General features: G+C 41.2%; 1 protein-coding gene across 8 annotated transcripts in view; it reads right to left on the reverse strand.

The window, feature by feature from the left end:
- The window catches only part of LOC124113358 (prominin-1-like), a 589,013-nt gene that overhangs the window by 392,162 nt on the left and 170,775 nt on the right, over window positions 1-26,076 (reverse strand). For 7 of the 8 annotated variants that reach the window (XM_046473653.2, XM_046473656.2, XM_046473655.2 and 4 more), the window contains one exon: window positions 23,848-23,916. The exons of the other annotated variant lie outside the window; for it this stretch is intronic. In XM_046473653.2, the coding sequence (XP_046329609.2) occupies window positions 23,848-23,916 (69 nt within the window). The remainder of the gene's footprint in view (window positions 1-23,847; window positions 23,917-26,076) is intronic. 8 annotated transcript variants of the gene reach the window in all.

Below are 26,076 nucleotides of genomic sequence, written 5' to 3' on the forward strand. Positions count from 1 at the left end.
TCGTAGTAATCATCAAGGTCATCACATGCCATGACATCTTCCACATCCGTAGAAACCAGGGCAGGGGAGACGAACTCCTCGAACAAAATGTCATCTTCAGATCCGTCCATTGCGTTTGAAATTCCACATTTCAAAAACGACTTTTGCACCAAGTCTGTGGGGATCTCATCCCAAGACTCCACCACCCACTTTGCTACTTCTGCGAGTGGAGCTCTTCTCATAGCGTTCGACTTGGTGAAGGTGTGGTCGCCGTTTAGCATCCACTCTGACCACTTCTCCCGGACGTGGGTCTTGAATGGTTTATTAAGGCATATGTCAAGGGGCTGGAGAAGTGATGTACAACAGCCTGGGATGACTGCTTGGTGTGTCTTGCTTTCTGACAATTTCTTCTTTACACTCTGGCACAGGTGAGCTCGAAACATGTCCCATACAAGTAACGACTTGCATCCCCTCATGCCACCTGGCCTCGGCATCCACACATCTGTCACCCGTTGGTTAACTGAGGCTTCATCCATCCATCCTTTGGGGTGTACCGCGACAACAACTCCAGCCGGGAACTTGTCTTTTGGCATTGTCTTTCTCTTGAACACAACCATGGGTTTTAGTTTCGTCCCATCAGCCAAACAGGTTAAAAAAACAGTAAAATGTTATTTCCCGTTCCCCGTTGTCTTCACTGATATGGTCTTAGCACTTGTGGTCAACTGTTCTGGAGCCTGGCATATCGAAATTCAACGGTGTTTCGTCCATATTGCCGATTTGACAATGTTCATAAGCCATAGCCTTCTGTTCCTTGATGACAAAGGCATGAAACAATGTGAGTTTTCTGCCTAAGTGTAAGGTGTCTACTGTTCATATATATATAGTATATGTTATCATTATAAGGACCAGTGGTCTAAAACTGTTAGTTTCTAACGCTGATTTACATATCATGGAACTGTTCTGGGTGAACAATACCTTCCAAATGGCGTGCTGGATTTCTTGGGGAATTAGTCAGCAAAGAGCCGGAGTCACAGGAGACTAATCACAATTTTATTTACAAGAACAATTAACAATGAGCAAGTTACAATATCTTAGAAAATAACTGAGGGGGCCACAGAGATTCGGTACAACACTCTGGGCTGTGGGAGAGAGGTCTGCTTGGTAAGAGAGTCAAACCCCTTCTCTGCCCTATCATGTTGCTACAGTATGTATTTAACAAAAATTTGAACAATAAAAAAGGAATATGATTGGTTGATACACGATTGGTTGTGTCCTATGCTAAATGAATGGCTAGACAGAGGGGAATACTTAATCCTGTTAATCCTGTTGGACTGGCACTAATCTTGTTGACATATTTACTGGATGCTTTGAAAGAGATTATGGTGTCACTATAGATGAGCTTGTGTTGGGGCTAATCCTTAATGCACTGTAGACGAGCTTGTATTGGGGCTAATCCTTAATGCACTGTAGACGAACTTGTATGGGGGCTAATCCTCAATGCACTATAGACGAGCTTGTACGGGGGCTAATCCTTAATGAGTCTTAATTGAAGTAATTGCTGAATGTTATTCTAATATACCCCGGTAGGTGATGACAGATATACTTAAATAAAATAGTTCAAGGTAATCTATAATCACTAATTAGATCAAAACTAGACTACGGCTGTGCCATATACAACCTAAACAACTCTCTATCTAAAAAACTTGACTCAATACAATATCAGGCTCTCAAACTAATTACACGCACCCAACATGGCACCTCCTACACCTCACTTCAGGCCTTAACAAGAGAAATGCCACTAAGTCTACGCAGGGAACAGCTAAGCTTAAATTTCTGGGCCGCGTCCCAATCAAACCCTCTCATCCAAAACTTAATAAACCAAAACATCAGCCCCAAAACCAAGCTCTAGCTCGTAAACACCCCTTACTTACCCCAATATCCCAAAGAATAACAAACTACCTAAATGAACACCAAATTAAAAATCTTAAACAAAACTGCAAACAATCAAATATCTTCACCCCTAAACTTAAAATACCCAAAATAGACACAACACTAGCTAGCCAAATAAATAAACAAACCGACCCAAACATAGCTAAAACTACCACACTAGCATACATACACGAAAATTGGCCAAATTGGTGTCACATTTACACGGACGGATCTTCAGATCCGACCTCAAAACACACAGGTTTCGGAGTCCATACCACACAACCAACTAAAACCACAATCCTTCCGACTCCCAAACAACCAATCAATATTCACGGCAGAACTAATGGGCATGGCCTCAGCCCTCCATAATCAAGAATCCAAAAACCACAAAAAAATCCTAATACTCACCGACTCCCTAAGTGGATTGCAAGCCCTCCAAAACAAAAATACCAAAAACTGACCTAAATTAATAAATCAAATACTTAAAAGCTCCAACGACCTAACTAAGGCAGGCAAACAAATAACCTTCTTGTGGATACCCACCCACGTAGGAATATACGGTAATGAAAATGCCGATAAAGCAGCTAAACTATCCATCAAAATCCCAGAAATAAGCTTAAACTTACCCATCTCAAAATCAGAAATTAAAAGTGTAAACAAGCAAAAAATCACACAAAAAATGGCATAACCTATATCTAAACTCAAATAGCCAAATCAAAAAAGTGCTCAGCAAACCACTAACCAAACCAAAAATTCTCCATCCATCAAAAAAAATCAACAGAGTAATCACTAAACTCCAAACAGGACACACCAACCTAAATAACCACCTAAAAAATTTAAAAAACACACTACAGGTAACTGCCCACACTGCAAACAACTAGAAACCCCAGAACACGCACTCATCCACTGCACACACTACCTAACACATCGAACCGCATTACAAACCACCCTCAATCTAAACAAGGCTCTAACTCTAGAAGCAATACTAAACCCACAAAATAAACTAGAAAACTTCAAGGCCTTAGGCGTATTATAACCAGGGTATTTTGGAAAAGGGTTTTTATATTTACTTAAATGTAGTTTTACTAAATTGAGTGATAGAGATAACATTTTCATTAGTACAATGAAATTAGCAGAATCTGGTCTTGCAATATAAGTATCAGTGGGGAAATGAATGGATGGAACAAACTGTCAGTCTTGAAATGATCGAATATTTCTCACTACTACTGCTTGATTGGAATGTCTGATTAACATGATTAAGCATCTTTAAGACGCTTTCCAGTCTGACAGAGTGTTGGATTTTTGTCATAAAGAGGTTGAATTATGAGTATGTTATTAAGAGTTTATCGGTTGACCAATGAGTTAGGAAATTAGCTGAAGGTTTGGTTTAGAAGGGCTTGATAGAAGAACTGATTGGAACGGAAATTGGGGTTCATATGGAGGTGAGCGTTAGGACTCATTTTCATATGACGTCAAATACTATTTCGGGGTGAGGAGCAAAAATTATCATGGATAGTATTTAGGGAGTTGTCCGAGAGTGGTGCGGGGAGTCGGGAGGAGACAGCTGAACAGAAAGGTTCACTGTGGTTTTGGGATCCCGAGTCAGAAAAGAAGTAGAGGTAACGTTCATCAGAAAAACCATCAGGCTCTTCAACCATCATCTAGGTATGCGTTGTATTTATATCAGGCAACAACAAGAACTAATCTGAGGACCATGTGTACATATTTATGATTAATTCTATCATAAATAAAAAGAGGCTGGAGCAAACCATCGGACTTGTGATTTTCAAGAGAGCTACATCATCCCTAGAACCAAGGAGTAGTTGATAAGTAGAAGTGACCATAGGTAGAAGGGTAGAGTACCCGGAACCTAAGGTTACATATGGCGGAAATGCTTTAAGATCGCCGTACCATGCTCATCACAAGTTTGAACGGTTTGCATCTGCAGCGGAGTTGATGGACACTTGTTGGTTGTTAGCCTGAAACGAGCCGATGCTATTTGCCATTCACGGTAGGTGATGTCCTGTAAAGCGTGAATTAATTGTGAGGGATGTGCTTGTATTTGTGAACTGCGCTCACCGGCGAGACTATTGTTGACTGATTGAGAGCCGTGGGGTGGTCAGTTCCAGTGAAGAGACGGTGTTATTGATTTTTTTTTGGTGGTGCGGCTACTACCACAACAGTGATATTGATTTTCTGGTGTGGGACAGCTACACTGAAGGAGGACCCTCGCTGTACGCTTGAGTGCTTAGGAACTTTCTGCGGTGTTATAAGACTGTTTGACTGGTGTTACTTTGTGTGTATTGTGAGAATTTTGTTGTATAACTCTTATTTATTGCTTGTATCAATTATGTGGTCTGCAGCATGTCATCTGATGATGAGGGTACAGTAGTGAAGTATTCTACCCCTGTTAATCGCGCCTCTATTGATTTGAATGAATTGCCTCCAAATTTTGCAACCTTGGTAGATCCAGTGGTTAGATCTCCAATTAGAGAGAGAGGGTCGTCATTTATTTCACCTACCTACGAGAGGGGGTTTGATTCTTTTAACGAGTCTATTGCTGATACTACTGTTAACTTCAAAATGCCGTTTGAGAATGAAGAAGGCGGGGCATCTAACATAAAGAAAGAGGGGAGGACTAGTTTCTTTTCTACTTATCGGGATGACCGTTCAGAGGGGTTAGACAGGAGTGTTTGTGCATTGGCTAATTCCTTTGCACTGAGCCACATCAATGTTGAGAAGTTCAATGGTAGCGACTCTGTTAGTGCCTATGCTTGGTTGAAGAAGTATGAAAAATTCACATCTCTGAATAATTACTCAGAGGAAGGGAAGAAAGAGGCCTTTAGCCTTTGGTTAGAGGGGAAGGCATTTAAATGGTTTGAGGCAAAGGATTTTGAGACAGATTCTTGGGACGAGGTGAGATCTGCTTTCCTAGCTAGGTACAAGCAAAACTCTGTTAAGATTTATGATAGATTGGATAAGCTATATCTTAGAAAGCAGAAGGATTGTGAGAACTTTGAGGATTTCCTGCAAGACCTTGAGCATGAGGCAAGGAGCCTTGAACGTTTAGATGACAATTTTGTTAAGGACGCTGTGATCAGGAACTCTAGGCCTCAGGTGAAACAATTCATCTTGACTAGGCCACATGATACAATGGATCAGGTCCTTGAGAGCGCGAGGATGGCAGATGCTGCTTTTGGTAGTGCTGCTCCCTCGACTGATAAGCTTGTGTCAGTCATGGAGGACTTGAAGGGTCAGATTTCGACCTTAACGGCAGCAGAGAATGCGCGAGACAATAGGCTAGTTTCATATGGACAACGGGGTGTTTCCCCAAATAGGGTGACATTCAAGAATGACATTGGGGGACATGAGGGGTTTCAACGCCAAGGGCATGGTGGAACACAAACTTTTCACCGTCCTCAGGGACAGAGACAGCTGGTGTCGTACCGGAGGTCTAATTCCATGGACAGGACAGGGCGCTATGGACAGGAGGAGAGGTTCCACCCTAGGAATGGACAGCAGATGTCACAGCAGAGGAAGCCATGCAGAAGTTGTGGTAGGACACATTTTAGTATGTCTGAGTGTTTTGCTAGATCTCTGCAATGTTTTAGATGCGGAAGGGTAGGCCATCTAAGCAGATTCTGCTTTTCCCAGCCAAATACGTACCAGGGTAACAGGGGCATTGCTACATGAGGATTTGGGCCTGCCGCCGATGTGGCAAATATTGATTTTGATAATGTCGATTATAGCGGTGGGCACGCTTTTACCATGAGGGGTGGTTCGGAACCAAATCACAGTAATGACAGTGATTTGAACAGTGTTGTTGTTTTGACATGCAGTGTGGGTTTATCCCACAGCAGTATTAGGGTTAAAATATCTGGGAAGTCATACAGTGCCCTATGTGACTCAGGTGCCAGTTTGAGCTGTGTAAATTCAAATGTTTTCTCATCTATTGGAGGAGAGAGTAGATTTCCTATAACAAAGCAGGGTGCAAGGACATTGGTTGGTGCAGATGGGAAACCATTAGATGTGTTAGGTGTATCTACAATTCCTCTTACAGTGGGTCAGCTGTGTGTTGTACAGGAATTTCATGTAGTTTCAACTTTATCAGTTGATGTGTTGTTAGGCTTAGATTTTCTGAAAAGCCAGAAGGCTAACATTGATGTTAGCCGCAATAGGTTGACTTTGTGGGATGGACTTACAGAGGCCAAGTTCATTGCCTATTCAGAAAATTCCAACATTGTTACATGTATACGTGATGTGGTGCTACCACCTCACACCGAGACCTTGTTACCTGTATATGTTCATGACCCAGATATAAAGTTGGGCATTGTGGAGCCAATTGAGTCTGTTGCAGAAACATTGCATGTGTTAGGTGCTAGATGTCTCACCTCACCTGTCAATCAGATAGCTTTGTTTAGAATGATGAACCCTACCAGCTCAGAGATTAAGTTACCTGCGCAAGTGGCGATAGGTGTCATTGAAGAAGTTGATGTTGCCAACGTGTATGGGGAGTTAGGTAATGGGGATGCCACTCATACCTTTGATAATACCACAGGTGACAAACCATTCAACCATGTTGACATTGACAGGACTCAGGAGTTAGGTGTCAAGGATATCTATACACATGTAGATGATATGATACAAGGATGATATGACATGTATAGGTTCTGATATACACACAGGTATACCAGGTGATACCATTGAGTCTTGTTTAGATGTCAGTACACAGGGTGCCTTGTTGTCACAGGGATGCTCACCTGTTGAAAGCCCTTCAGTGCATATTGATGCTGGTGAAGGTGTCAACTTGAGATTGTCTAGTGACATGCTCACTCACACCTTACCTGGATATGATCCCATAGGTAGTGAGTTAGGTGTGGTAGGTGTACATGGGACAGACTTGACAGGTGATGTGTCAGGTGAGTCCATGGATGATAGTAGATGTTACCAGGCAGGTGTACACACAGGTGAGTTGAGAATTAATTCATCAGGTGGATTGGAAGTTGGCAATGATGTTTTGCCAGGTCGAATTGATGAGGTTGTTTACTTACGTACGGATGTCGCTGAAGGTGAGTCATTAGGTGCCACAGGTGTGACTATAGGTGAGTCATCAGGTACCACAGGTAAGTATGTAAGTGAGTCATTAGGTGCCACAGGTGGGAATACAGGTGAGTTGTCAGGTACCTCAGGTGTAACAGAAGGTGAGGCAAACGGGATGAGTATAGGTGGTATCATAGGTGTAGTGACACCTGAGCTTAGAGGTGCTTTACCTGAGAATCTGAGGGCTAAGGCAAGGGAGTTAAAGGTCTCTTTAGCTGATGCTGACATGACTGATGAACAGAAAAAGGAATTTGAATTATTCTTGGGTCTCCATAGGGACGTCTTTGCAGTAGATATGTCAGAGATAGGTAGAACACACCTGTTCTCACACAAAATCAATACAGGTGATCACAGCCCAGTATATCAAAGAGCATACCCATGCTCACCTGCGGCCAAGGAGGAGATTGATAGACAGGTAAATCAATTACTTGAGTATGACATGATAACACCTACCTTTTCTCAATGGAGCTCACCTTGCTTGCTCGTTAAGAAGGCTGATAGCACCTACCGCTTTGTAATTGATTATCGCCGCGTGAATGCATTGACGGTTCCTCAAATTTGGCCTCTACCTGTGATTGACGAGAGTTTAGCTTCGTTAGGTAGTCAACACGCACAGGTATATAGTTCCCTGGATTTGTTCAAAGGTTTTTGGCAGTTACCTGTTGACGAGGACAGTCAAGACGTCACCAGTTTCACGGTGCCGTCAGGTAAAAGTTATAAGTGGCTCGTTATGCCCATGGGCTTGGTTTCAGCACCTAGCTCATTTGCATTTCTCATGTCGAACCTGTTTTCGTCTATGTCGTTCAAATTCACGTTAGTGTACTTGGATGACATTTTGGTGTATAGCAAGACGTTCGACGAACATTTGGTACACCTGAAGGCAGTGTTTGACAAGCTAAGGGAGGCTAACTTGAAATTGAAGCCCTCTAAATGCAAATTTGCTGTCAAACAAGTGGGATTCCTTGGACATGTCATTACCAAAGAAGGTATAAAGACTGATCCAGGTAAAATAGAGGCTGTTAAGTCTTTTCCCAGACCTAAGAATGTAGGTGACTTGAGAAGCTACTTAGGGTTGTGTGGGTACTACAGAAAGTTTGTCAAGGACTATGCCCACATTGTGGCTCCATTGAATAAATTACTTGGTAAGGACGTACCATTTGTTTGGTCAGAGGATGCTGACAAGGCATTTCAGACCTTGAAACAGACACTGATATCATCTCCAATTCTGGTTTTTCCTGACTTCAACAAACCCTTCATTCTGTACACAGACAGTAGCTCTTTTGCCATAGGATTTGTCCTAGGCCAGAAAGACTCTGAAGGTAGAGAAAGAGTGGTAGCCTATGGTGGCAAGAGCCTGAACAAAACACAAAGACAATACCACATCACATTGAAGGAATGTTTGGCATTGGTCACAGGTGTCAAGCACTTCCACCTCTATCTGGCTCCGAATAAGTTTCAGGTTATTACGGATCATGCCGCTCTGAGATACCTGAAGAGCATCAAAGACCCTACAGGTAAACTGGCAAGGTGGTCATTGATGCTTACTCAGTATGACTATGAGGTGATATACCGTCCAGGTGCTAAGCATGGCAATGCAGATGCCTTGAGCCGGCGAGAATATGAACCCTCACCTGCTAATGATTATGATGATATAGAGGATGAGGATTGGATATTGTCACTGTCTGATGATGACAAACACTCACATGCATATGTCAATGGAGTGTCTCAGGTGTCTGTGATAACCCATGTCCAGGAGAAAACTGGTCTGACAGTAGACAAATTGCGCAGCCTACAGTTGGCTGATGAGAAGTTCAAACGCATCATTGATTATCTGGAATCAGATGTGTTGCCAGATGATGATGAGAAGGCACGACGCGTCTTGTTGGAGGCTGATGATTTTATGATGGAGGATGGTATACTCTATCATCTCTATGCTCCAAGGGGGAAAGGCCCTAAGGAACTTCGTTATGTGAAACAACTGGCCGTACCTCAACAATTGTATGACACCATCCTACATGCCTATCATGATGACCTGTTAGCAGCTCACATGGGTGTAGAAAGATGTTATGCCTTTATCAGACAAAGATATTTCTGGTATGGGATGTATGAAAGAGTACGTGCCTGGGTTGCTTCTTGTGTGGATTGTCAGTCAGCAAAGAGACAAATCCACGCAAAACCGGCACCCTTGAAGCCTCTACCAGTGGTAGATGTTTTTCAGAGGTGGCATGTTGACCTTGTAGGTCCATTGAAGGAATCCCCTGACGGATTCAAATACATCATGCTTTGCATTGATGCAGCTTCAAAATGGCCAGAATGCTTTCCACTGAAAAGCAAGGAGTCTTTTGAAGTGGCGAGAGTATTGTATGATCAAATCATAAGCAGATATTCTTGCCCACGGAGTATACTCACTGACAGAGGCATGGAGTTTACCTCCAAACTGCTGAATGAAATATGCAGGTTATTGGACATAGGTAGACTGAAGACCAGCCCCTTTCATCCGGAGACAAATAGTCATGCTGAGCGCATGAACAGTGTTATTGGTCAATCACTCAGGATCTATGGTGACAAGGCACAGGAAAACTGGCCGAAGCTGTTACCAAGTATTCTAGCGGGTTACAGGTTGAGTCCTGCAGTCAGTTCGACGGGTTTCTCACCATACTTCATGGTGTTTGGCAGGGAACCTAGGTTACCAATCGACAATGTACTAGAGCCTCGCACGCAAGGTCTTTCAGTAAAAACACGTACTGACTTAAGGCAGTTGCTTGGTGATATCGAGATTACCAGAGAGATTGCACGTGAGAATGTACAGATTGCTCAGGAAGCATACAAACAACAGTTTGACAAGAAGTCAGCTGAACCTCCGTACCGTGTGGGAGACAGGGTATGGCTTTACTGTTCTAAAGTGCCAATAGGGTTTAGTAGGAAACTCTACAAGTCGTGGCAAGGACCATTTTATGTGGTATGGAAATATCCATCTCACACATTTCAGTTACGCAGATGTGGTGATGACAAACTGATCAGATCACCCATTCATGCAAATAGACTGAAACCGTATATCAGTCCAGACGCTCGCCCTTTGGCAATACCGTTAGACTTATCTGACGATGAGGAACTAGATCCTGACATGATACCTGACAAGGTGTCAGAACAGGAGGCATGTCCTTCATCAGCTGATGAGTTGACATCAGATGAAGGGGATACTGATGCACATGAAACGGCGGGCGCGGCAAACGAAGACGCCACTGCTGAGGTTGAGACTAGTCCTGAAATGGAGGACAGGCAGATCGAAGCCTTAGAGAAATGTATGTCGGATCGCCGAGGTAAATGGTATAAGGTCCGATATGCCGGTGTCTCAAAAAGAGAATGGGTTCTAAGAGAATTTCTCCCATCAGAGGTTGTGGAGGACTTCCACATCAGGAGGACAATGAAAGGTAAGGCGAAGCGGAAACACAAAAGTAAACAATAGGTTTGAAGATGATGGAAGTAGCAGACATGTGTTCAGTCACGTATTATGGAGTGTTAGGTTGTTAACACACAGTAATGGACAGTAGTTTATACAATAAGTAATTTGCAGTCCCACTGTATTGAGAGATGCATCAAATAAAATAAAAGATGTAGAGGTAACATGCCTACACAGATATGAGATGATGAACAAGGTCGTAGAGGTAACATGCCTACACAGATATGAGATGATGAACAAGGTCGTAGAGGTAACATGCCTACACAGATATGAGATGATGAACAAGGTCGTAGAGGTAACATGCCTACGCAGATATGAAATGATAGTAAGTCGTAGAGGTCACATGCCTACGCTGTCAAGCCGTGGAGGAGACATGCCCACGTAGTAATAATGTCGACAGGGACGTAGAGGAGACATGCCTACGTTATTTGAATATAAACACATAGATGAGGAAATGCCTATGCTGTTTCAAAGCTTGAAAGATCAAGTCTAGAGATGCCTGACAAGTCTCTAGTGGTGAGGTAGATATGTTTCTACCTCAAGTTGCTGAGTATATTGAGGACAGTCGAAAGACTAACGACGAATTCACTTCGGGACGAAGGACAGAGGGTCGATTTGTCTCGTAGCCTGGGTGAAGACCTATAAATCGGTCGTGGTGTGTAGATGATTGGCCAATCATACCGGTAATATGTTCAGAAAGTTTTGCCTAGTCAGAAGGCTATTGTGTACCTCCTGTTGAGGGGAAGAGATGTGTTGTGAATGATTCAGACAAATGATACAGTATTGCGCAAAAACGGTTGACAAGGATTCAACCATGTGAGTTAGTAGGAAAATACGACTGCTAATTAACGGGACTTAATTGACGCTAGAATTTAAGGTAGTTCCATGACAAGGCCTTTAGCTCTATAAATATTCAACTGACCCACAAGTACAACATATTGTTGACACATGAATTGAGACTGTATGAGCATAGCGCTGTGTTCTGCGGTTTCCTTAATGTTGGTAGACATTATTTATGGGAAGTTAATGTGTTGTATGGTACATTGATGACGATCAATTGGGATTGTTGGATATTGTTTTACAAATAGGAACGCTATGGTTTCATAGGGATAGAATAAAAACAACGACTGAGATCAGATCTAGAAATCTGAGAGTTTACTTGGATATTTGTGTTCTACAGGACCCTTCGGCTTCGCACTTAAGGTGATGATGACACTACTGGTGATGTGGAACTCGGTACCATTGGCGTCATGCGTTCCAGATATCTATCGTCTTCACTGGGGTACTACCTTCAGTCACATGGGAAGACTCTTAACGTATGAGCAGACGTGGTATCATACGTTTGCTATTGAATTGCCCAAGATCTCTAACTATCCGACTCTGCCTCGAGATATTTGTAAGAATGCTAGTCTTCTAAGAAATCGCTCATCCTGTGATGAGAACATGAGGGCTGTATTGAATTTTACTTATCGCATACATGACGACACTTTAAACGACTTGGTTGAAGGGGTCACTTTGATCAAAAACATTATTCCTCAAGGTCCAATTCCTGGTTCTCAGACTCGCTCCAAGAGAGCATTGCTACCTTTTATTGGTGAATTCTCACATAATTTATTCGGAACCGCCCGTGACAGCGACGTGAACATAATACGACAACATATCAATATCTTATCACATAGAATGAGAGCGGAAGAAGCAGCTTTTAACATGTCACAAGATTACATGGGTTCTTACATGTCTAAGGCCAACGATAGAATGGACGGTTTGAAGCAAGGTATAATTGCAAATCATAATGAACTGACTGAACTGATAAATGTAGAGGATGGTAAGATACGATGGTTTCAGGCCATGTATGCACATTGGATACAACTTATTGCAAAGGAGTTACATTTTGCTACTATGGTTGAAAGGAAGATTAATCGGTTGAGCACAGGATTATATAAGTTGTTAGAAAATGTACTATCACCCGAACTGATACCTTTCCGACATTTAAGGCGTGCTCTATCAAAAATAAGGAGAGCATTGAAGGATAAATATCCAAATTTCCATCTGGCTCATAAGGATTTGCCATATTATTACACAGCTACCAAGGTACATTATGTAAGACATGACAGTACTGTTTATGTCACTATGATGTTACCAGTAACATCAAAAGATAGAGAAACACAACTTTATCAAGTTAAGTTATTCCCAGTTCCCCTAAATCACACTTCTGGTGATGCCACAGTGGTTGGTGAGACAATACCATATATCGCCATCTCTACAGTTGATGAGACGTTTTTGGAATTCACAAGTGATCAATATGAACTTTGCACTCAAAATCAAATGCTTATAAAATGCCACAATCTACCAGCTCAAAGATCATTTCAAAATCCTTCATGCAATTTGGCTTTGTTCCTTAATGATATTGACTTGGTTCATGAAGTTTGTGAAATTGGACTTGTTCCAAATGGTGCAGGTCATTTCATGTTTGAACTGAATTCTGGCGACCTGTTGTTATCTGGAATTTCCAAAATTGTCTACTCTTGTGAAGATAAGACCAAGACGATGAAAGGCTGTAGTTTGTGCGTTATACCATTGTTGTGCAACTGTAGAGTGGATGGAGACGGAATGACAATACCACCTAGACTGACAGGATGTCATGAAGCAACCACAAAAACTAATTTCAAATATCCTCTGAATGTAGGGCTACTGAGACACTACTTTTCGGCAGATGATCTCAGAGCAGAAGTGGAAAATTTCCTAACGGATGAACCTGCTAGCTATGATATTCCAGAATTTCAAGTGGCTAACCATACCTTTTCAAAAATAATGGGTGATGATAAAAAGATAAGAATTAGTCTTCGTAGAGCTGTGAAACTCGCAAAACAAAATAAAATAATTTACACTGACCCAACCGATCCTATTTTTATGAATAACTGGACTCCAGTAGGAGGGACTCAATGGCTATCAGGAACATCATATATGCTTTATGGATGCTTCTTTGGACTCATACTTTTAACTGTCTACATGGGAATTCTGTCAAGAAGGCTAAGTGTACTAATTTTGGCTTGTCATCTTGAGAAAGCTTCAGCTTCAGTTCTGAACCGAAACTCAGATAGGCGTTTTAGATGGCTTCAACCAACTCCATCCCCCACAAAGGCTTCAACCGATAATAACCTGGCGAGTATCAAAGCAATGTTTGATATCAATATTCTATTCTATGCAGGAGTTTTGGTTATCTTTGCCATAGCAGTGTATATTATCATGAAAAGAATGAGAAATTCTAAGACTTATTTGGAAATAGAACTGGCTTCCAGAACTAAATGTACTCACGTTACCTTGGCCACGATTCCAGTTAGTCCATTATATATTAGAAGCTTAGGAACAAACATGATTCCACAATCGATCTCCATTACAAGACGATTGGTGAAATTTGACATGATTTTGTCATGGGGCTCTAACAAACCGAGTTTGGTAAATACCATCACTAATGAACGTATAGAGCTACCCAGGAAGGTATCTCTATCATGGGTTAAGGCAGGTAGACTGACCAGAATGATGGATGAGGAATACATAGCAAGTGTTTCTCTGATACATGGGAACGTACAATATCCCATAGTTGTTAACGAATCGGGTAGACCTTCTGCTCCACTACCTTGCACCACCGCTACTCAAACAGCTGCTGTTAGCGATGTAAGATTAATTTATCCGTCAGTTCCGCAGAGACCAGAGAGCATTGAAATGTCACAGTTTTAGAAATCTAAGTGATCTCAGACATACTAGTGTCCTCTTGTACAAATGTTGATGTTATATTGTATTCAAAGATGTTGATTATACCAGATGTTGATTATATTATAGATGTTGTATACATGAATATATGGTATACAAATGTGTGTACTTATGAATTGATGATAAGTTGTTAGTTGGTGTTGTGATTTTTTTTGTGCCTGAAGAAAAAAATGCTCATATGTCTATATATATATATACATGAAGTTTAAGCGTTGAGAAGATGTTTTATTATTACCAATTTGATTATCTGCATCTACCGAAGAAAAAAAATTAATTTCTTTTTGTAAACCTGAAACCTTTACATAGAATGATAATTTGATTATATCTTAATAAGCTTCAGATGTTATTCTCAGATAGGTACAACCCAAGACAGATCCTATCTGAGACATTACTTTGTAAAATTTTATTGTATTGATTTATCTGGTCCTCAGATACATACACACACATATTGTTACATAGTGATATTGTCCTATGGTATTTACATCTTATATTTTATTATCATTGGTCAATCGCATGGGACATGCTCTACAACGGGAAGGGCATGTATAACCAGGGTATTTTGGAAAAGGGTTTTTATATTTACTTAAATGTAGTTTTACTAAATTGAGTGATAGAGATAACATTTTCATTAGTACAATGAAATTAGCAGAATCTGGTCTTGCAATATAAGTATCAGTGGGGAAATGAATGGATGGAACAAACTGTCAGTCTTGAAATGATCGAATATTTCTCACTACTACTGCTTGATTGGAATGTCTGATTAACATGATTAAGCATCTTTAAGACGCTTTCCAGTCTGACAGAGTGTTGGATTTTTGTCATAAAGAGGTTGAATTATGAGTATGTTATTAAGAGTTTATCGGTTGACCAATGAGTTAGGAAATTAGCTGAAGGTTTGGTTTAGAAGGGCTTGATAGAAGAACTGATTGGAACGGAAATTGGGGTTCATATGGAGGTGAGCGTTAGGACTCATTTTCACATGACGTCAAATACTATTTCGGGGTGAGGAGCAAAAATTATCATGGATAGTATTTAGGGAGTTGTCCGAGAGTGGTGCGGGGAGTCGGGAGGAGACAGCTGAACAGAAAGGTTCACTGTGGTTTTGGGATCCCGAGTCAGAAAAGAAGTAGAGGTAACGTTCATCAGAAAAACCATCAGGCTCTTCAACCATCATCTAGGTATGCGTTGTATTTATATCAGGCAACAACAAGAACTAATCTGAGGACCATGTGTACATATTTATGATTAATTCTATCATAAATAAAAAGAGGCTGGAGCAAACCATCGGACTTGTGATTTTCAAGAGAGCTACATCATCCCTAGAACCAAGGAGTAGTTGATAAGTAGAAGTGACCATAGGTAGAAGGGTAGAGTACCCGGAACCTAAGGTTACAGTATTCTTAATAAAAACAGAACTAATAAAACGCATCTAAAAACACAATAACCTACCAAATCAAAATCACATAAACAAACAAACATCCACCATACCCAGCTCCCTTATAATATATATATATTCCTTTCGGAAACACAGTAAATGGACTGGCCGGGCACGTGTGCGAAATACGCATCAGTCGGAAAGCGCATGTTAAATCTCCAAAGTAAGTAAGTAAGTAAGGTAATCTATAAGACTATGTAGACATATCCTTTGTCTGGGAGATGGGATCTTGATACCTTAGGCTAACATTTATCTAAAAGCTTCAAATCAATTAAACTATGTAGACGTAACTCTTGTTTTATTGAATAGTATGTCTAGGAGATGTGCTCCCATTACCTTAGGCTAGCATCTGTCTAAAAAGCTATAGACTGAAACTACTGATATTTTATATATGCATTTTACCTGATGATACTACTGATATTTTATATATGCATTTTACCTGATGATAAGTATTACTTGCTAAACTATTATTATATGAAATGATGTATAAATATAACACCATGATAACGCATAAAAGCACTTGATGTGGATCTAATTATTATAGGATAACTTAGTATAAATGTTATACCATGATATACAGGTGAGCAATTCCAGACACAGTGCTGGCATTCGTTCCTGGGTCATTGGGATGCAATAGAAAAGGTTTAAGGTATACCGGAGAATGAGGGAACGAAAATCTAAACTAAGCCTCTTTTCCGCTTGTGGTCAGCTGACTATTACGGAGATCAGCTTAGGGAAGCATTGGAGTGGTCACAGACCCAGTTGACCTCAAACAGGAGTTGTTGCCATTGATAGAGTCGGAGCGGTTGTTTGTGAGAAAAGAATCGAACACAATCCCGCAAACATGTATGAATTATGTAACAAGCCAGGTAAGACGGGTGAAAAGCCACCAGGCCAAGGAAATTCCAACAGGAGCCCCTTCAACAGGTAAAATAAAACGGTGGATGGGAACATGCAGATAAGCATCTTGGAGATCGAGACTAATCATAAAATCGACGGGATGAATGAGCATGCGAAGGAGCAAGATCAATGTCATGCGAAAATGCGGCGGAACTTCTAAGTACGTCACGTTGAATACCTTTATGTTGAAAATGAGTAGGAATTTTCAACTGTCCTTTTTGGGGACAAGGACAATGGGTGAAGAAAACCCTGGGTTCATGGGAAGTGGGCCGAGACATTCAATGGCGTCTTTTACCAACAATGTACCTACAGCGTCCATAAGCGTTGGTAGTCGGTTGCCGGATACGCTCTCTGGAGAGCCTGGAATGTCGTAGGTGGTGGAGAGGTCAGTGGTAGTAGATATCCTTGCTGTAGTAACTGAGTCATAAAGGGGTCTGCTTAGGATACTCCAATTGCCTGCAAATAGCCCCAGTTTTCCGCCAACGGGCATGTCTGTAACCTCAAACCTCGCTTTCCCGTTCATACTCTAGTGCATCCGCGAGATGGAATAGGCCAGGAGGATTGAAAATCTCGAGGATCACATTGGGCAGGGAAAAGTGTGGATAGTTCCATTCTTTCTGATCCTGATCTTCCAATTGTCACTTCGGGTGTTGCTAAAGATCCACAGTGACTTGGAGGCTAGAGTCTCTCTGTACATCTTGATCAACCTGCCGGATTGCATCTGCAAACAGGGACCAAGGATCATTCCAGCGACGAAGAGCTGTTATATGGAACCAGAATGGTGAAATGAGCTTTTCTTGCATAAGGAGCACCACTCCTCGAATGAAGGCATCCTTGTGAGAGTGAGTGTAGAGAGATGGGGAGAAGAGAGCATCTGTTGCTGACAGAATCATAGACATGAGTGGTAGTGTATGGTGTACCTTGGTATCAAAGTGTTTGACGTCTCGATCTTCAACCAGGAAGGATGAAACTGAGCACTTCTGTGAAAGTGTATATACATCGCTGTCAAACTCTGGGGAAGTCACCATGCCTGACATTCAATGAGTGTCGGTATCTTCAAGGGTGTAGCGAGTCAATTACGTAGCAACGGAATGATGCAAAGGCCGTATCCAGGTTAGAGTTGATGTCCAATAATTCTTGTCTAGGTGGGAGCTGGATAATGGATAAGCTAGCTGATGGTACTGCGAACCCTGTGAATTGATCCGCAGCTGAAGTCATACGATGTAGCTATAACTTGTCAGCGGTGCAATGAAGGACTGATTCAGGGTCTGCTGGTTCCATCAAGGAGGATGGCGACAAGTGTTGGTTAAGCGCACCAGGTGGGTGTTGACTGTAAGCTGTTGGATCTAGTAGAGTAGGGTCACCTGACACAGAAATCAAGCCACCCAACCTGGGAGGGGCCAAGCGGGAGGTAACCAGGACTTGAGCCCCATCTGTAGGCTGAGAGGTCAAAGAGATGCCCGAATGCTGAAGAAAGACCGTAGAAATTGAGTTGAACGAGGGTTCTGTACTATGCTGTTGATCATGATGATCCCAACTCGTGGGGAGAATATGTGGACAAGGTTCCCAAGGAGCCGACCTGGAGGAAATGCGATCCGTTGATCTGTGAACTGAATAAGATCCTTAGGTTTAGAAGAGGGTCGAGGGTTGTCGTCACATAAGTGACAGTGGAGGAATAATCCCTGCCATAGGTAGAGCTTCCTGTGGGTAAGAGAGCCGAGGAGTAGTCATACAAAGTGGACCAGGATCATGAGTCTCGATGATCGCCCCAGAGGATGTTCGTCATTCAGGGGAGCACCAACCGTAGGAACGGTGTAAATGTTTGTAGCAGAGTGGGAGAGCGAGAGCAGTGGCCTGATCTAGAATGACAAACCTGGTCATTAGAATCCGATCGTTGATCCTGCGTCATCTTGTTCCTACAAACCTGAGCATAATGATCAGGATCATCCCAGGAGGTAGTTGAGGCACGGTCAGTAGCACGATCAGCTGTAAGAACAGAACACATAGATTCCAAGCGTGATATCTTAAAAGAAGGCGCACTATTTGGTTGCTTGAACAGGAGCGTAAAAGAAAGCAGGATCAGTCAATAGATAGGATCAGTCAATAGATTGTGGAGCGTCCGAAAGGTCGGAATTGGAAATACCATCCGTGAGGAAGCTGTGAGAGAAAGCATCGTGGATGATTGGCGACATCACTGAAGATATCCACAAAGAAAAAGTTAAGCACACCCTAATATATTTTATTATTGTTTGGTCCCAATATTTGTAACAGTCATGAAAGATATAATTACGGGAAAAATTATGTTTTCTCAAGATGATGTAATCAGTCATACGTGACGAAAGCTCACGTGCCATGCATGGTACCCTTGAGTATCTCTAAACGTTAAAATTGCTTTCTTAAGCTAGGTTTTAAACAGTTATTCCATGACATTGTGTGACCATTAGGGCTGTGTATTGCCCCAAATTTCGTATTGCGATATACTGCGATACATTCCTCTGTATTGCAATACGTACTGCAATATATTGTGGAAGAAAACTTAAGGAGTTCTGTCCACTGTTTAAGATTCTTTCACCTCCAAATTGAATCACAGTGCAATCATACAATGTTTAGCTTTATTCAAAATAAAACAAGAGTCATCCGAAGAAGACATATCCCCCCGACGTGGCATGTCGGTAAACTGTGTGTACCTTCAAATGTATTTAGATTGGCAAGGAAATCTTTTTCCTTGATGCCAAAACTAGAAATATAATGAAGATTATTAAATATTGGTTCATGTAGCTCACTTTCTGATGATCTAATGAAATTGTAATAACAATAACTTCACACATTCGCATATGAATAGCTCTGTAGTAGCCTCATGACACAAAGGCATAAAGAGAATGTACTAGGTTATGTAGCTCACATCATATATATAGTATATGATATCGGTAAATAGTACACCTTAGAATTATATGTCAGGGGCTACAAATTAAAAAGATTAAAATCTATAAATAACAAACTGCACTACTAGTGAACATGATTGATATGTGCATAAAGTTTGGTGAATCTCTGTCACATGGTTTAGAATATATGCTCCAGACGAGGACATTACCCTAAGTTCATCGATTTTCAATTAAAATTGAAAAAAGAAAAAAAAAGAAAAAATCTGTTAATAGCAACGGCACCACTACATAACCTGCTTGATAGGCATAAAAACTTTTGAGAAGCTATGTTGTATGGTTCGGGAGATATGCCCCGGACAAGAGCACTACCCTCAAATTTCCTAAGTTCATAATATTTCCATGGAAACGACAAAAATATAAAGTTCTAAAAATCTCTTAATAGCAAAAGGCACTTCTACTGAGCCTGATTGGTAAGTGTACCAAGTTTTGTGAAGCTAGGTTGTACGGTTTAGGAAATATGCTCCGGACAAGAGCACTACCCTCAAATTTCCTAAGTTCATCATATTTCCATGGAAATGACAAAAATAAAAAATTCTAAAAATCTCTAAATAGCAAAAGGCACTTCTACTGAGCCTGATTGGTAAGTGTACCAAGTTTTGTGAAGCTAGGTTGTACGGTTTAGGAAATATGCTCCGGACAAACAATGATTACAGACAGACAGACGGACGGACAGATGGACGGACATACTGATGGCTATATCCCCCCGTCATTATATGTCGGGGGGATAAAAAAAGAAGGGGAAAAACCAGAACGTTCAGACAAACCTCACAATTGTATTTGTGTCTGACTGGCTGTGCTATTTGACTCAAGAATAGCTGTTTAAGGCACCATTATGGTAAAGTCCAACATGCAGTAAATAATTAGTGGTATCATTGCTCTAGACTCAGTGATATCATGGATGCGTTTAGCTCATAGGTTCAGGAAGAAATGTTGGAGGTATTTATGTATCATATGGGTCCAGTGTTTGTGATAATGTTAGCTTGTAATGGTTTATCAAGAGCTGTTCGCGCGCTTTCATCACAATGACATCGCAGGTAAAAAGATGGACAATATCAGTTGTTTTAACTCTTTCAACATCAGTCAACCAGAAGTGTTTTCTGCTGTGACACCGAGTTCCCAGAGACTCTTGTGTGATAGATGAAGCCAACATTTATCAAAAAATATATCTGCTTGTAAAACATCTTTGCTACTGTATGTTATACACCATTTGAAAGGTCTGATCCTATTGTTTATAAATATGAAAGTTATGTTTATCACATTATTTAAATAATGCATTTACAACTTAATTATGTTCGTTGTAAATAAAAAGATGCAAGCTAACACATTCATAACGTCCAGATTAAGGACCAAGGAAGCGAAAATTTGACGATTTTCGGCAAATATAAGATTTCATAAAATACACTTACCTACTTTTTGTTTAATTTTTTTGTTTAAGTAATTGGAAAAGCATTTTCAAAAGAATCATAAATAGTATCTGTCATCACCCCCATTTCCCGATAAAAGCACCTGTTCATTCAGTAACATGAAGAAATACCCCTGTTTTCGAGGCTTCGTATGAATAACTCGTTCGTCGAAGATTGGCATATGACACATCCCTAGAAAGCTTATTCTTTCATCTACACGCTCGTAACATCACCTGGAGTCTTTTGAGGAGTCTTTCATAGTTATAACAAGCTATTTCATTGGATAAAATGACGCTTTCTTGCCGAAATTTGCTACATGGTTTGTGATTGGTCAAATTTGAGCACATGACCTAAGGCAGCGAATCATAGTACAGTGGTATGAATTTCAGATTTTGACGAAAGATTTCTGAATATTTTAAGCAGGAAATCGCCATTTATATTAAAAATAAGGGGCTTCGTGGATGTATCCTGCTACATTACGAGCTGTGACAAAGATTTTTCATGCATATATTTTGGCGTTAAAACATCTTGTCCGAGCTGAGAATTTGAGGCGACGAATGACGAGATGTCATTTGATTTACATTACAAGCGATCACACGAAAAGATGGAAATAATAACTTAGCTGTAAGTTTGACAACTTTTAGATATATTTTTGTTGATTTAATTTTTTAATTTGTATACTATATTTAAAGATTTGCCTAAAATGTCTTTATTTTGCTCTTTGACATGTTCGATGTGGACCCGTTCTCAAAGTGTGTATCCGAGAATTGTATTTTCAATAACATTACGGGAAATAGTGAATAATTTCTTAATCTATTGACAAAAAATAATAAATTGAAATGGAATACGTATTTCAGACAATGTGAATATGTGATAGATTTAATAAATGAATGATATGACTGGCAGGTTTAAAATATTATATACTATTTTGATGTGACTACGGCTTGGCCGGTCTACCGGCCTACGGTGTCTGGGGACTTGATGCTTCTTGGCCGGTATACGGGCCTACAGTGTTGAAAGAGTAATAATAATTAGTCCTAAGCAAGTTTAATTTGAAAACACAAAATCATTGTCAATATACCGGTACATAAGAAACGTATCGCGATACGTAATTGTTTCATTTACATATTGCCGTATACCGGTATACCGGTAATACCGTGCAGCCCTAGTGACCATGGCACGAAGGCGATTATCAAACGCCAGAAGATGGCAAATAATTGGCATGCATAACGCAGGAATGTGTTGTAATGACATTGGTCGGAATTAGGGGTATCATCACACTGTCGTAAGCTGTTTAGTCGAGATACATGGTCAGACCGGTGATGTACAGGACAGTGCCAGATTGGGAAGACCTCCTGTGACATCTCATTGCGAAGACACGGAACCCTTTTAACAAGTACTTGTCTGAAACAGGTGTGGTTGCCCAATTGTCGTTTCAGCACCAGAACCGTCAAGAACCGGCTGAAAACAACAGGACTGTGGGCTAGACGAGTCATAAAGCATCCCTTGTTGAGTGATCACCACAAATCTGCTTGTTTAGCATGGTGTATTGCGCGACAGAACTTGAAATTGAGAATTTGGAGACGGATCTATTGGTCAGACGAAAGTCACTTTCTGCTCCACGTCACTGATGGAAGAAGAGAGTTTGGAGGCACCAGAACACAGCCTACTCCCCCAGGAACATTAAACCAACTGTTGCATACGGCAGGGGCTCAGTAATGGTTTGGGGGTGTATCTCTCATGATTGCAGGCTGGATTTTGTCACCATAAGGGGCAACTTAAAAGGGGCTCAGTACATCCGGGACGTTTTGAGGCCAGTCATTGTTCCTCATTTTGACAACCACCCTCTTGCTACTTGACAACAATGCCAGGCCTCATCGTTCGCATGCAGTCATGTATTACATGAGGGCCAATGCAATAACGACTCTACCCTGGCCAGTAATGAGCCCAGATTTGAAACCCCTTGAACATGTTTGGGATATTCTGGGGCAGCGCATACAGGCATGAGATCCTCCTGTACAAGATTTACGCCAATTGGAAGCAGCATTGCATCAGGAGTAGTTGCTGTTGACCCATCAACAGATCCAACGTCTGACTGAAGGCATGACAAGCAGGGTGGAATGTGTCATCCAGGCACGTGACGGTTATACCTGCTACTGATCTGTTTCACGTGTCATGTCATGTAGAGACTTTAAGGAACATTTTCACATGAAACATCAAATGTAACTCGTTTACTTAATCCTGCAGCTCCATACTTTGTTTAGGTATTGTCTAAGGTTAAAAACAGTACCTGTGTTACCATTGTGTTTTTGTTAGTAAATTTCAATCACAACTCATCAATATCTTCTTTATTTGTTGTCATATGTTTGTTCTATCCGATGACATTGGTATCACCCAGCTCCTGTGGTCAGTCATCCAATGCCATGCTTTTTGCCATTTGTCATGGTTCAGAAATAGGGGTGTGCTTAACTTTTTTTCTTTGTGTATAGATGTGCAAGGCAGAATTTGGCAAAGCATGGCACTCTGCACAACATGAGTTAAACAAACACTGCCCGCGACAATCACAACAAAAGAAGTTGAGGGTCCGATGTTGAATATGTGCATCGGCATTCTTTGCATGCCGGCCGCTGTTTGTAGGCTGTGTATTTAATCACAGAACTTGGCAACAGGACAAAACAAGTCTTAGATGTCAAACACGTTAACACACAGTGGCAATGAGAAAGAGAATGGCTTGACGTGTACAGGGCACGTGATTGGCCTGGCTGCTTGATGTAACCATTGAGATGCTGAGGTGTATTCGGGTAAATGTTTTTATTTTAGCTGGAAACATGGTTCAAGCATGTTTCCACATAGGATCGAAGAAGAAGAAATGCAAAGTGTGAGATAGGATCAGTTTAATAATTACATATGTAATGCACAGCTATTTACCTTCAGTATTGTCATGGTCAGGTTCTGGAGTCCATCTAGTCGAGATTTCTCAGTGTTGAAGTCTGGTAGCTGAAAAAAATTAATTTGGATCATAAAAATCATTGATATAAATTAGGAACGTACTTGAAAATTTTACCCCCAAAATTTACCATTAAGTTTATTAACCCTATTAGGGCGGTGGGGTAGCTGAGTGGTTAAAGTGTTCCCTTGTCACACTGAAGGCCAGGTTCATTTCTCTATGTGGGTACTATGTGTGAAGCCCATTTCTGGTTTTCCTTGCCATGATACTGTGGAATATTACTCCAAGCGGCTTAAATCCATACCCACTCACTTTAACCTTTTTCGTTCAATGAAGACTTCAGAGATATTCAGAGCTGCCTAAATGCCCAAATGGGGCAAGCTTACATTATCAAGCTGTAATTCCTTGTTTTGTGTAATACAGTCAATCAAAGAGTTGTAGTGACAGTTATAATACTTATGTCGTGAGCAAAACCAGAATTTAATTTGGACATATTCAGGTAACATTTCTTCAGAACTTTTTGTCTTTGGGTTTCATTCCATGGCAGTCGTGCAGTCCAAGAGTCAACACTGCAGTGGTAAGGTATGCAGTTGAAGACATGTAGGAACCAAAATTTGTTGCGTTTTGGAGACAGTCAAAATAAGAGAGAAACGTGACAGAGAAATGTTATCAAATAAAAACATGTCCATTGTCACATGATGGTGCCTGCCACTCAAACAAAACCATCCATGTGCGCAACATGATTCTTATGCAGCCACTGCACACAAGGGTTTAGGAGCTGAGGCAGCAGAAATTTGTCAATGTCCAATGTTTTGGAGACGTCATGGTGAGAAGATCCAAAAGTGCTGTTGACCGTGGACGTCCGATTGCATGGCTTCAGGACATCGTGCTGTTAGCCTCCTATGCTTCTTCAACACCACATAGCAGCCTGTCTTGCATGGTGTCGTGCCCATCTTCGTTGGAATCCTCAGGACTGGTCACAGGTATTGTTTTCGATTGAGTCTCGATTCAGTTTGCAGTGTCAAGATGGCTGTATCCATGTGTTCAGAAGGCGAGGTGAATGTTTCCATGATGTGATGGTCTGTGAACGCGACAGGTTTGGCGGAGGGTGAGTCATGGTGTGGGGGCATCAGTTTGCATCACAGAACCCCCCTTTATCATATTCATGGCAATCTGACCGGTATCCAAAACAGGGATGAGGTTGTTGGGCCCTTTGTCTCTACGTCTCTCAACGCCATTGGAATCAATGCCATTTTTTAGGAAGATAATGCCAGGCCACATTGTGCATGTGTTGTCACTGACTTTCTCAGAGGCATTCAGAGAATGCAGTAGCCAGCATATTCCCCTGATCTTGCCCCAAATAAGCATGTTTGGGACATTTTGGGACGACTTGTTCGCGAGAACCATCTTCCGCCTGCCAACCTGCATCAGCTCGTGGAATTTGTTCAGCAAGCATGGCAGGCAATGCCTCTGGCAACATTACAGACACCTGTCAGGTCAATGAGAGCTCGATGTGAAGTGTGCATCAGGAACCAGGGTGGCCACACCCATTATTGACTGTGTAATGGCATGTGACTTTTCAAAATGACACCTTGCACTCTGTTCAACGTACAGGTATTATTAAATTTGTTTACTGGTGTCTGGTCGGGAAGATTCATCTATTAAATGCCACTATCTGAAATTAACCAATGTGTTTCGGTGTCTGGTCAGGAAGATTCATCCATTAAATGCCACTATCTGAAATTACCTAATGTGTTCGGGTTGTCTTTGTTGTCATTGAGATATGATGGAAGTATTGGGTGTCATTACCCACGTGGTGAAGATACAGGTGGTTAGATACTAAATCCGTACATCATACCTGTGGCATACAAGGTTGACCTCATTTTATTCTTTTTGATTGGATAACCGTAACCTCTGTCACATCGGTACTACTTTTTTCATTGATAAAAAAAATCGCAAGACATAATTCACTTTCGCAACTTCAAGACAGAACTAAAAGATCTCATGAAAGCTAGAAAAACATCATTAAACCAAATAAGATAGTCACATGCATCAAATTCCCTTTGCATTCTATATTAGTTATGCGTAGAGTGGCTACAGACATATAATCGAGCTATATCCATTTGCAATGTACGACTACCAATAGATCGAGGGTCCCTATTGGTGTGACGTACCCGACCACTTTCACGACTTTCAATTTTATCTAATAT

The sequence above is a fragment of the Haliotis rufescens genome, unplaced genomic scaffold (assembly GCF_023055435.1).
Source record: "Haliotis rufescens isolate VD_foot unplaced genomic scaffold, xgHalRufe1.0.p SCAF_12, whole genome shotgun sequence".
Taxonomy (NCBI): domain Eukaryota; kingdom Metazoa; phylum Mollusca; class Gastropoda; order Lepetellida; family Haliotidae; genus Haliotis; species Haliotis rufescens.